General features: G+C 41.2%; 1 protein-coding gene across 10 annotated transcripts in view; it reads right to left on the bottom strand.

The window, feature by feature from the left end:
* The window catches only part of FBXL20 (F-box and leucine rich repeat protein 20), a 68,563-nt gene that overhangs the window by 6,468 nt on the left and 48,223 nt on the right, over nt 1–13,872 (bottom strand). For all 10 annotated transcript variants that reach the window (XM_037886626.2, XM_037886624.2, XM_037886619.2 and 7 more), the window contains 6 exons: nt 9,427–9,501; nt 7,671–7,801; nt 6,293–6,353; nt 5,628–5,672; nt 3,663–3,719; nt 458–670 (listed from right to left, as the gene is read on the bottom strand). In XM_037886626.2, coding sequence (XP_037742554.1) covers nt 458–670; nt 3,663–3,719; nt 5,628–5,672; nt 6,293–6,353; nt 7,671–7,801; nt 9,427–9,501 — 582 coding nt within the window. The remainder of the gene's footprint in view (nt 1–457; nt 671–3,662; nt 3,720–5,627; nt 5,673–6,292; nt 6,354–7,670; nt 7,802–9,426; nt 9,502–13,872) is intronic.

Below are 13,872 nucleotides of genomic sequence, written 5' to 3' on the forward strand. Positions count from 1 at the left end.
AGAATCAATATGAAGTGCTCTGTCATATATTTCATCAGATTACTTAATATGAGCTGTTGATCTAACACCAGCTCAAGTTATTTCTTTGCTGGGAAGTGAGGCGAGACTCTCAGGTTTTGAGGGAGCATCATCAGGTTTGTGAATCTGTGAAGTAAGCATTAGCGAGCTGGCTTCTCCTGTACTCCTTTTTAGTTCTATTCATCTGGAACTGGAACCGGATCCTACACAGAAGGAAGGGAGCATTCCTTCCCCACCAGCTAGTGCTTACTGTCATCAGCCTTCTCTTGAATGAGACAGCTATCATTTTCACAGATGATGGCATTACCCTTGTAGCACTCTCAGGCATCTTAAGGACTTGGTATAGATTATAGTGAGTCTGGATCCTCACAACCACCCTCTCCCCATCCAACCATTTAATAATGTGTAAGTAAAAGTCTTAGGTTTTTGGTTTTTTTACCCTGAGTCTCTTGATTCCTGCCCGTGTGATCTGTTGACAGTCATAAAGTTCTATCCTCTCCAGGCTATGGCAACTCTTCAGGTGTTCCAAGGAGGCATCTGTGATCAAAGGGCAGTTGTCCAGCTCGATCACTTCCAGTCGGTCATGTGCACAGGCGCCATTCCCCAAGTGACGAATCCCATCATCTGTGATCAACTCGCAGTGTGACAAACTCTGCAGCCAAACAGAGATGGTTAGTGGTCTCTGGAAACACTACTGTACAACCATCAAGAACACCAGGCTAGGACGCTTTCTGGAGAGATGACAGGATGAACGGAGATAAAGTCCTAGAAGAACAAAACACACCCCAGCAAATCTGCCATGTCAAAGTTCTGGGCAAGTCTGCAGTTGTCCCTTGACACTGGAGGGGGTTGTGAGCTGTGAATTCTGGTTATCAGAGTCCCTGTGCCTCTCTCTAATTAGCCAAGACATCTGTAGACAACAGGGGAAGTTCATATAATGTAGAAGGGAGCCAGTCAAGTTATAGAATCATAGAAATGCTGGGATGGAAGGGACCTCAGCCCCCTTCACTGAGGCAGGACCAAGAATACCTAGACCATCCCTGACATGCGTTTTTCCAGCCTATTCTTAAAAGCTTCTCATGACTGAGATTACACAACTTCCTTTGGTAACTTATTCCAGTGTTTAACTGTCCTTGGAGTTAGAAAGTTATTCCTAGTATCTAACCTAAATCTCCTTTGCTGCAGGTTAAGCCCATTACTTCTTGTCCTTCCTTCAGCGGACATGGAGAACAACTGATTCCTGTCCTCTTTACAACAGCCCTTAACGTATCTGAAAACTTATCAGGTGTGTCTCCCCTCTTCCCCCCCTCCCCCATCTCTAAAGATGCCAAGGGGTTGCTGTTTTTTTTAAGCCTTTCTTCATAGGTCAGCTTTTCTAAACTTCGGATCATTTTGTTGTCCTCTTCTGAACTCTCCAATTTGTCCACATCTTTCTCAAAGTTTGGTGCCCAAAACTGGACACACAGCTGAGCCCTCACCAGGGCAGAGCAGGGTGCAAAAAATTACCTCCCTTGTCTTACATACGACACGCCTGTTAATACATTCCAGAATGAAATCATGGGAGATGGAAGAGTCTCAAATAGATGGAAGAGCAGCCATGTAATGTCAAAAAAAGACAACTATAAAGTTTACCTGCTCTTAAATACTACAGTATTATACAGTACCCCAGTCACAGTGGTAATACTCTTTTGAGCTGTAGGTACTGGAACTATAAGGAGGACAGACTTTCCCATCATTTGTGGGCTGCCCCTATTTTTAAATATTCTTGTAGGTGAAACTAAACTGTGCAGGGAGCTGGGAGACTTCACCATTCCACCATTGTGAGTGATGTCAGTCCATCACCAGAGCATCTGCATAGTTCATGTATCATTTAGTTTGCAGAGGAACTAGGAACAAGAGCTGGTGCATGGATCGCTGTGGAGGAGAATGCACTGAGTGAGTGCTCCAGAGACAGAAACTGTGCAGCTAAAACAATGAAGCACTGTGGAGACAGAGAAAAACCCGAAGTTACAGGAGTTTCCTGCCCAAAGGGTGCAAGGAAGCACAGCAGGCATGCCTGAACACTTCAGATCTAAAATGCCGTCAGTGATAGAACTGCCATTTTAAGGCACAGGGCAGGTGGAGTGGAAGCTGTTTTAGTGAGAGCTCCCTTCCCTAGTGGCCTCTGCTGTCCCTCCCCTCACACAGAAGGAACATGCTGTTTAGAAGTGAGAAAATTTGCTTTGTAGTCCCCTCACTTCAGGTTGAAGCAGACACTCCTACTGAATATGAAGTCTAACTTGCAAGGGATTACTCCAGGACATGGAGGCTTGTCAAAGCTGGATTCAATAGGTTACAGGCCAGAAGCATTCATGCTCCAAATGAGTGAAGAGAACTCATTTGAACTCCTCCATCCCTACCCCAGTTCTTTTTATTTAGGGCCATCACTTATGCCCTTTATTCTATGAATACATCCTTGTAGGACTGTAGCCAAGGCTGTTAAATGCTAACCCACAAGTCAAAACTTCCTGTATGAGAGCAATAATGCACATTTCACACATGGAGTAAGATTCAGATTCAGAGGTGATGAGTGCTATTAAACTGCCTTTCAGCAACAACGGCTTCTGAAGTATAGTGTGAAGAAAGGAAACGAGGGTGGTTGCAGCTTTCCATCTCAAGTACTTATCTGGCCCCCATCACTGCAGTATTTGAACTGCCTCAAAATCTTAATATATTGCTCTTCACAGCACCTGCATGAGGCAGGGTAGTGCTGCTACCCCCATTGTACAGATGGAGAATGGAGGCACAGAGAGGATAAGTGACTTGCTCAAGGTCACACAGCAAGTCTGTGGTGGAGCAGGGACTTTAACTGAGCTCTTCCAAACCTCGGGCTCATCTCTGTTCTCCCTCCCAGGACAGACTGATAGCCCAGCCACTGAATGAATTATATAGACTTCTACGATCTAGGGTTGTAACTAAAGCAATTAAACCATGTGCCAGGATAATTACTTTCCAAATTATATAAAGTCTGAACAGATTAACGCACTCATAGATCAAAAGTATTGCTTTAAAAACAAATAAAAATCCAAACGCATATATATTATTATTATTATTATTAATATTTCTGTGGGGAAGTTGGTAAAACTTCTCAATTTAATCCCGGATCACGCCCTATTGCTTTCGGACCACGCCCTATTGCTTTCAGGCCACAACATGTGAAATCCTGAAACAGCCTTCAAAACAGCAGACAACTGCAATGCAGTAATGAGACAGGGAAGAATTTCTTTTTGGATCATACGATGTGTGATCAGAGCTGTGGAACCAGAATGGAGCTGTAAACTCACAGAATGGAAGAGAGGATAAAATGCCACTGGAAAAGGAAAGGTATCTGAAGGGTTTTGGCAGGGAAACAGAACATGAAAGCTAATTACAACAGTGCACTTTCATATCCATAGGACTGACTCAGCTGGGACTGCATTCTAGTCTCCACAGGTCACAGTTCCATATTCAAGACAAAAAGGGGCTGCAGACTACTCCATGTTATACAAACTAGATACAACCATCACATGCCTGGCAGATTGCAGAGGCAATCCTCAATCGGGCAAAATCTGGAGGCTCCCATTTTATAAAGTGAGAACACAAAAAACTGTTGCCCAAACACTTACCAACACCTGAAGCCGCGGACAGTGTATGGAAAGCTGTATTAACGTACTGTCTGTTATCTGGAAGAGACACAAAGCCCTTTAAGACTGAAATCTTTGTACAGCAATTTCTTCCCAACCAAAACTTGACCCCAAGTTAGTATCTTAAATATTCACCATTTTTCTCCCCCATTGGAAACAGCAATCACTATCTCGAACATTTCCAGAACTGGTCTGTATCTGGACCACATTTCAGCCAAAGGTTCCTATTCATTCTTTAGAAGGTGATCGGAAAGGATTTTTAAGAAGTTGGGTCTGTGTTTGTTTCCTTATGATGCGTAGTTTAAAAGGGTTTTTTAAAGTTTTTCTTCTTTTCTTGTTCTTCCCATTTGAAACATAAGGAATGTCTGGTCTTCCTAGGTTTTGCTGGAGTGAGCAGAACACTTACAGATACAGTTCTCCAAAATGTTCATTTATCACTGAAGTTAAACAGGCATTAACAGCCTGCTAAAAAACCCCTTCTGCTCTAAACTGCTCAGATTTCAGTCTCCGGCTCCTGAAGTGTCCTCACTTCACTCTTTTTCAGTCCTCAGAGTATGTCTACACTGCAATAAAAGACCTGTAAGCACAGCCTCAGCTGGCCTGGGTCAACCGACTGGGTCTTGCAGGGCTAAAAATTATAGTGCGGATGTTCGGGCTTGGGCTGGACTCCGGGCTCTGAACGTTTCCTCCTCAGGAGGTCTCAGAGCTTGGGGGCCAGCCCAAGCCTGAGCGTCTACATTGCAATTTTTAGCCCCGTAAGACTGAGTCAATTGACCCAAGTCTCAGTGCCCCAGGTTTTTTTACTGCAATGTAGACGTATCCTTCTAGGCTAAAGAAGACATGAAGTTCTAATCTAAGAAACATGCAACCCCGACTCCCCTTGTCCTTTCAAAAAAAACAAAAAACACAACACAACTTTTCAGGTTGTCTTTGTACAAAGCAGCAAGACGGGACACAGCTTTAAATCACTTCCTGTGTGGACTACTTTAATTTCCTTTTCTGTGGCCTTCCTAAATCCCTAGTGCAGAATGTCGGGGCCAGTCTGTTTTCTCACTGCAGGAGGTGAAACCCTATTACCTTCATGGTCTTCCTATCCATTTCTAATGGAAAACTGCTCTGCCCTTATGGTATTCAGTCTCTTCAAGGACTTCCTTATTTCATACCCACTTAACACAATATTTCACTTTATCTTTAAATCTTACCTTAATCTTTTCACTCTTATGACATATTTGCTAAAGGACAGTGTTCAGTCACATATGAAGGGCATTCTAAAAAAAACCCATTGAATGAGTCTGTGGCACTGAGTTATTAGGAAAGTCAGATTACAGACTCAAAGGCTGGTGAAGAATTATAGCCCACTGACTTCTTGGGAGATTTTTGGTTGGTGGGCACCTCATCTTTATTTCTAGTTATTTCCCTCCACCTTCATATACAAGGTCACAGTTGTTAAACACTTCAGCTGCAGTAACATTTAATATTTGGAGATTACCTTTACTGATCTCTATCAGTTTATGTACCAGAGAGCTTTCAATTTAATGGCAGCAAAGATCTCACCCTGGGGCTTGTAGTTCTTGCAGTTGCCAGGTTTTTCAAAGGTGCCTAGATTTGCAGAACTATACATGGTCTTTAGTAGACAAGCACACAGTCTAGATTTGATGGGATCTTTAGATTTTAAGATTTTCAATATTCTTTCAATACAATTCTCTTTTGAAAACTGGAATAGAGGTGATCAAACATGTACAAGTAATTCATCTTGTCCAAACTTATCTCCTTTTGTTGATCAGGATTCTGGAACAAGTTGTTTTCATTTTAAAAAATGAATTTGGGATTCTGTGCTCTGATCATTTAGGTGTTATTAAAACCTAGACACGTTTGTCACAGACCATGTTTCCGCACTGCTGTGACCTCCTACATGAAACCACCATAGTCAGAAGGCTGGGCTCTTACCTGAACACACTCTTCCAGGTCCATTTTTTCAAGCTCATGACAGTTCTACATAGTGCAGGCAGGAAATAAAAGCACACAAGCAAATTAGACACACCCAGTCAGTACTTGTAAAATTATTGGATCCCTCCTTTCTCAACACAAATGAAGTGTGTTTGAAAAGAAAGTCTTCTTTCCGAAGCTGGTCATGACTACAGATAGTTTGTTGCTCCCTGGAGGACAATGCTACTAAAAACAAGCATAATACTGAATATCTATAAAGCCTGCCCATTTAAAGACATTTATAAAATATCTACTAATTTGTTTATCTTTTTTTTAAATGTACAGAAAGGGAAAGGGGGTTAACTCAGTGTTACTCATAAGGAGTACAGGTTGAGCTGTCTGATGCATGAAATTGTACAGGGATTTGTATCCCGCTAACTGTTGTTAATTTCATTGACTTTAGATGCATATTACATTCAATTGGAAGTTGGGTGGCTAAATACAATGTTGAAAATTTAAGGAACAACGAACAATGTAGAGATCTACTTAGCCCTCTCATTTCTACGCAACTTTTAAACCAAAAAGAGATGTTTTAGAAAATATAATTTCATGGGAAACGGCTACTGTTACTCTGAGCTTCCAGGAAACAGAGATGCACCATGTACAAAGTGGAATGCAGCACTTACCTTAGCCAGAGTGGTAAAGCCCACATCCGTTAGCTGTGAACACCTTGCAACTTCTAATATTCTGTACAGAAAGAATTAAGAACGTATTAACCATGCGGTAATCATTTTGCTTTACAGAGCCCTGTTTTATTGGGAGTAGGGCAGGGCAAGACTAAAGTCAAGGCAGTACTCTGAGAGGATTATTTCCATGGAGTATTATACTCGAGCACATTTGAATGGAGGTCCCCCTCCACTCCATTTGATAATCTCACCACGAGTTAATGTATTACATGCCATAGTATTTCATGATGATGCTCAGGTCATGTAAGAATAAGTACTTAATGCCATAACATACTGATTTAAAGTTTTCTAGATAGCAAATTGCTCATTCCCAGTTCAGATGACTGCCGAAAATTCTTTGCTTCGGCTACTGCAGTTTCATGGTGCCTCCCCCTTTTCCCTCAAGTTTTATAATGTTTTACTCCTCAATGCTATAATGCTGCAGGGGAGAGCATTATTTCCATTTCTAAAAATTTAAGATCAGGACTTCCCTTAAATGGGAGAGACACTTTGGTTTATTTCAGAGTGACATGGCATTTTATGCAGTTGATCTGCAGGCAGAGTTGAACATAAATATGGGATCCAATTGGAATCACGGCATCTTTATCTTCCTCTTTCAAAGTTAGAACCGCATATCTATGAAAACTGAAACACGTAGCCATAATCTTTTACTTTATTTTTGAGTTTATTGTAGAAATTCCATTTCTATTCTGGATGCCACTTATTTTAGCAGGGCACACAGCTGTAACAGATGCCAGATAATACTACTCTTTTCTTTTCTCTACCATGTCATTTTCCTAATTATGCTGTAAAATCTTTAAAGAGATGGCACCTTAAGCCCATTCTCTGTCTGAAATAGTGAAAATTCACAAAAACCCCCACTATCTTTTGCTTCACCTTCTCCAAAACTATCCTCAACACGCATTAATAACTAGGTATTGAGGCAGGGAATAACGCAGTTTAAATCTCGTTTCCAGTTCTTAACACAAAAAAGCTGTGGACCAATTTCAGTTGTTTTAACCAAAAATAAGGTAATACACTGACTGAAAAAGGAAATGGTCACTAATTCTATATAAGCTCATCAGAGTGGCACAGAACACTGCTGCACCAAGATATCTTGTAGAATTATATTCTGTGGAATCAGAAGTAAGGACATAACTAACTCATTGTCATCATCTTCTCGCTGGACAGCTGGAAATAACTTCAGCGGTAAACAGGTGGACTTCCAGATTGGACTAGAAGTCCTGATCTTTAGAATAAAAAATTCAAGGAGTTCCATTACCAGGTCACCCACATCTTTACTCAATCTGCACTGTGTGAGTCCAGACTGAAAACTCACCTAAGCCGTGGGCAGTTTTGTCCCAGGGCATTCAAGATGGCATCTGTAATGTTAGAGCAGCCTGAGGCACACAAGGATTGCAATTTATGGCATCCTCTGCATATTGTTATGAGACCATCATCTGTGATTTGCTACAAGAAAAAACAAAACATCAGAACCATTAGTAGCGATGACTGAGATCCAATGCATTGCCCAATTCTACGTTTTGAGACAAGGTATTCAGCTTAGAGTGATGAAGGAAAAGTTATGCTTATCAGCCAAGAAATGTGTTCAAATATTTTTACGTGATAGCTGAAACAGCACAAGGCACTCTAATATGGCTTATAAATAGTCTGCAGCTGATTCCACAGGCATGCAAATATTTTAGGGGATGGCACTACAGAATCTGCTGCCTAACACCACAGTACTCTCAACTTCCTCAGCAATGCTGACAAAGTAATTCTGGCTGAAAGATTAATTAGGAAAGTCTGTTAGAGGTCACAAGATCACCACAATTTAGTTTTACAAACAACTTTTTAAAACTCAATCTACTGCCTTGGTGCCCAAGAGATAAATGCCAAGAAACAGGTCTGAATCCTTGTCAAATTCAGCACCTGTGTAACTTCACTGAGTTCAATGGAGCTGCATCCCCTTTGGCCATGGATACATTTGGACCTCGGTCTAAATCCAGGAACCAGTTTGGGATGGCAACATTTGAGGCAGAATCTGTCAGGAGAGTGACATGCTGGTCGACAGTAGCAACATTAACAAAGTTCTGGAGCTCAGTTTAGCCCGGCCAGCTAGAGGACAGAGTATGATGGCAAGACCAAGGTATACAGTGGGAGGAGATAAAGAAAGGAGGAGATGAGACGAGTCGGTATAAAGACACGGGAACAACCTGGGCCTCACTGGATTTTGTGACCTAGCTAGAGTCGATTTCCCATGTGGAAAGCACCAGCTTGGCGACTGGCAGTAGCTCTTTTGGACCAACTGCTGAAGTGAGAAAAAAAGGTGGGGGGGGAACCCCTCTACAAAGGGTTAAATTAAAGGTGAGTGAGAACCTTAATTAGTTTTCCTTTCACCTCCTTCTAAAAGTTGCATCTTCCAGATCCCAGGTACCCAATGTCAACAGTGAAAAGTTATTGTGACACCATCCTCATGCCAATCATGTATACATCTCCCTTCAGAGTGTAACCACTCCTCCTTAAAAGACACTATTGAGTGAGGCACAGATCTACAAATCTCCAAGCCCCTTCCAACTTTGGGGACAGTCTTAATGCTGCCATGTCAGAAGAGCTGGATGATATACACAAAGAACCCCTCCCAGTTCCTTTTTTGGCTTAAAAGTACATTTTTGGCACTGTTAATAGTTGGTTCAGTGTCTTTTTTAGAGGGCCAATATGCTGCTTGATTCAGTTTTAAAGGCTACTGTAAAAGTTTGGATGCAAACAAACTTACATTCCAGCCCAAAGGAAAGAATTTTTCCAGCTAGCCCTGCAAACGTGCTTAGAAGCCCCACGGGAAGGGCAAAGAGACACAAACGGAAGCTAACAAGGCTATTTTGGAGGCGTGTATGACTCTACCAAATGCTACCACAAGAAAAAAAAGCCAAAAAATATTTTTATACATTTATTTTTGGAACTTGCCAAAGTACAATTTTCCAGTCTGGGAAAATGACGATGTTCAAGGATGGAGTAAGTCTTATTCAATCCTGTTTAGTGATGCCCTTTATAGCTACATTGCATGTAATATAGGAATCACAGGAAAGATTACTTACTAAGCAGGTTTGCAGGTTTAAAGTCACTAGTTCAGGACAGTGTGCTCCAATGTATTTGAGAGCTTCATCCTCAAGCTGGAAAGAAAAATGTACAGACTGAAACAATGTGTTACATTCAAAGTGGTCTCTACATGAAAATATGAGTTATCACTCTCTGAATTGTCACTGGGGGGGGGAAAGCCACTCAGTTCTCAAAATGTGTATAATGGCAATAAGCAAGCATTATACAGTCTATCTTCCGCTGTCTCTGAGATTGAGAGTCTACAGATTTGCAAGGTTAGTTTATTGTAGGGCTGTCAAACGATAAAAAAAATGAATTGTGATTAATTGCGTGATTAATCACGCTGTTCAACAATAATAGAATACCATTTAAATATTTTTGGATGTTTTCTACATTTTCAGTTACAACGCAGAATACAAAGTGTACAGGGCTCACTTGATATTTATTTTTGATTACAAATAGTTGCACTGTAAAAAACAAAAGAAATAGTATTTCAATTCTCTATCATGAAAGTGCAACTTACAAATGTAGACTTTTGTTGTTGTTACATAACTGCACTCAAAAACAGAACAATGTAAAACTTTAGAGCCTGCAAGTCCACTCAGTCCTACGTCTTGTTAAGCCAATAGCTCAGACAAACAAGGCTGTTTACAAATGCAGGAGATAATGCTGTTGGCTTCTTGTTTACAATGTCACCTGAAAGTGAGAACAGGTGTTTGCATGGCACTGTTATAGCCGACTTTGCAAGATATTTACGTGCCAGATGCGCTAAAGAGTCTCATGTCCCTTCATGCTTCAACCATCATTCCAGAGAACATGCATCCAAGCTGATGACAGGTTCTGCTCGATAACAATCCAAAGCAGTGCGGACGGACATATGTTCATTTTCACCATCTGAGAGAGAGATGCCACAAGCAGAAGGTTGATTTTCCTTTTTGATGGTTTGGGTTTTGTAGTTTCTGCATGGGAGTGTTGCTCTGAAAGCATGCTCCACACCTCATCCCTCTCAGATTTTAGAAGACACTTCAGATTCTTAAATCTTGGGTTGAGTGCTGTAGCTATCTTTAGAAATCTCACATTGGTATCTTCTTTGCATTTTCTCAAAAAAATCTGCAGTGAAAGGGTTCTTAAAATGAGCAAGGTGTTCTGGGTCATCATCCGAGACGGCTATAACATGAAATATACGGCAGAATGCCGGTAAAACAGAACAGGAGACATACAGTTCTCCCCTATGGAGCTCAATCACAAATTTAATCAACACATTTTTTTAACGAGCATCATCAGCATGGAAGCATGTCCTCTGGAATGGTGGGCAAAGCATAAAGGGGCATACAAATGTTTAGCATATCTGGCATGTAAATACCTTCCAATGCCAGCTACAAAAGTGCCATGTGAACGCTTGTTCTCACTTTCAGGTGACACTGTAAACAAGAAGTGGGCAGCATTACCTCCTGTAAATGTAAACAAACTTGTCTGAGAAATTGGCTGAAAAAGAAGTAGGACTGAGTGGACTTGTAGGAGCTGAAGTTTTACACTGTTCTGTTTTTGAGTGCAGTTATGTAACAAAAAAAATCTACATTTGTAAGTTGCACTTTCATGATAAAGAGAATGCACTACAGTACTTAAGTGAATACTATTTCTTTTATCATTTTTACAGTGCAACTATTTGTAATCAAAAATAAATATCAAATGAACACTGTACACTTTGCATTCTGTATTGTAATTGAAATGTTTTGAAAAACATTCAAAAATATTTAATAAATTTCAATTGGTATTCTATTGTTTGGCAGTGCGATTAATACTGCGATTAATCGAAAGCCCTCATTTACTGATTTCAATAAATTATGCTCAGGTCAAAAATACATAATTAACAGACAGAATAGGAACTGAAATTACTATCTTAATTTTGATAAATTTTGTTTCTAATAAATTAATGCTTCATAGGCCTCCTCTATATCACCATTTTCCTTCCTCTATACCACTTTGGCTGCTAACAGAAAGCCATTGCCAGCCTTACATCCCTGAGAACAGATGGCAAATAACTGATAACAAGGATGTCTTCCCATCAATATTTCACTAAAGTCCATAAATAACCAGAAGTTCGAGCTGTTTTTCAGTGATCTAAATTCTGAAAATAGGCTTAGATTGTTAAACCTCTTACCAGTCATGTATATGTCTCCTAGGTTATTAAAAACCACAGTAACATAAGCTTAGGAAACTACTGGCAATGGTCCTAATATTTGGGCTTGTTTTGCAGAGTGATATATGTACTATTGCTTTGCTTAACATACTAAAAATTTATCGCTTTCTACACCCAGGTACAGTGGGACTAATCTTTTGGAAAGTAAATGTTATTGAAGTTTACATGTCAACAGCAGATAAAATACTAATTCCGTTTCAGAGAAACAAAGAACTAAAACCAAAACCCCAAACCTCCCACATCACAATTTCAAGATTTGGGCAAAAGCAAACCAAGTACATCCAAGAAGATGGCTTACAAATTTAATCCTTAGGTTTTAATTATGTAGATTTCCTGGAACCACAGGTTGGAAATACAGCAGGGACAACTCAGCACTTCACGTTCCCAAGACAGAAACGCTGAGTTCTATGTAGTTTACTGCATGTTGCTCTTTCAGTCTTTCCTGCCTGATCTGCATGTGCATTGAAGATCCCATGGCTACTTATTTTTTTTTAAAAAAAAAATGAGTAAGGGGATTTGTTCTCATGTTCTTGGGCAAAATTTCTCTTGCCTTCACTGTTCTTCAGCAAGCGGAGTGCCAGTTTTCTGCCAAACTACAATTCTCTCAGCCCAGAATTGGTAGCTGAAGTAATTCCTATACTTATGAACACTTTGGGATTCTTATGTTCTTGGGATGAAATATTGTATCAGATTCTACAGTGTCATTCTGATTTAGCCAGGAGCACGTCTGTCTGCACAACAAATTATACTTTCCAGTCCTACGTCAGAACTTGGTTCATATCCAACGCTACAACCAAGAGTACTAGAGGAGGTACTACGCTGTCTGAAGCATGGTCATCTTTTGGAGGACATTAAAATGGGGTCCCTGGGCTTGTTTCTGGCTAGCAAGCGTTAGGACCTGTAACCTGGGTACGAACCCCTCTCTCACTAAAAGAGATTCTAATACTCAAGGTAGGTATCAGCTATTGCAACTGTAACATCTGCTTAAATAAAGTCACAGTACTATCCATATTTAACATATTAAGTTCTTAAATACCTAGAATATGAAAAGAGTTACGCAAATTTCATTCTAGTTTGAAACGTGGGTACTTTCATGGCCCAGCATGTAAAACAGGAAGGTTAAAGAAAACGAACTCCAAACAACAAAGGGTAATGGAAATTTCAGCCTTAAAAGCTAATGCACAATTTTTATTCTAAAGTGTCAGGGTTGAAGATCCATCCATGTAGTATCTTCAGAACCTATTACATCTTGGTCTAGACACAGTCCAAAGAGCAACATGGCCAGTAGTACAAGTGGAATCCTTTTCTTCCTGGTACGGGTGGGAGAGGGAGGGCAGGCGGCACATGACCTTCCATGTGACTTCGCCTCGTCCCCAGCCTGGGCCCCCACACTCTCCCTGTCCCCTCCCCATGATCTACCCCCCCCACCTGGGGAGGAGGGAGCTCTGTCCTCCTCCCGCTGCGCCTTCAGAAACAAGCACCCAGGACCTGTACCACCCCAGCCCTTCCACGCAGGGTCTCCTCCATCTTTTTCAGCAGCCAGCCCCGCCGAATGACAGGGCTGGGGGGGGGGAGGGTGTTTGGGGGCAGTACCACAGCCACCCGGTTGCCCCACATTTTGCTCCTTTCCCCTCTGCAGTTCCTGGGAGAGCCCTGAACTGCAGGTCTCTCCTGGGAACCGCAGCGGCGAAAGGAGCAGAATGCTGGCAGGTCCTTGGTCCAAGGGCTGGGGGCGGTACAGCTGCATGTGTGGGAGCGGCCCCCCCCCCCCCCACCCCGTTCTGCTGCTCCTCTTTCCGGTACGCTGTACTGGTTATAAATATCTTGCTGGTACAGCGTACTGGACCGTACCACTGCTGAACATGGCACATCTCTGAAAGGATGGTACTAAGTGTTTAATTTGCTGTAGGAAAACCTTTGAAACAAAACAATTACAGTCCAATTCTACATCAACCAGCTGGAAGATTCCACTCAGTCAGGAACTTTTATCATGTGATTCCAGATGCGACTATAGCCGGGCTTTCTACTACTGTCTGACCCTTTTAAAAAGGATTAAAATAAGTCTATGGACATAGCCAGGATATTTTATATCTTATTAAAAAAAATGTTAATGTGAGTGTCATTTTGCTTACTACATCCTCTGAAAGGAGATTCCACTACTAGATAGTTTTCATTATTCAGTGTTCAGCTCCTCATGCTGGGCTCAAAGCTAGTAAAGAGAGTTTCAATAAAGCACTTAATGTCT

The sequence above is a fragment of the Chelonia mydas genome, chromosome 27 (genome assembly GCF_015237465.2).
Source record: "Chelonia mydas isolate rCheMyd1 chromosome 27, rCheMyd1.pri.v2, whole genome shotgun sequence".
Classification (NCBI taxonomy): domain Eukaryota; kingdom Metazoa; phylum Chordata; order Testudines; family Cheloniidae; genus Chelonia; species Chelonia mydas.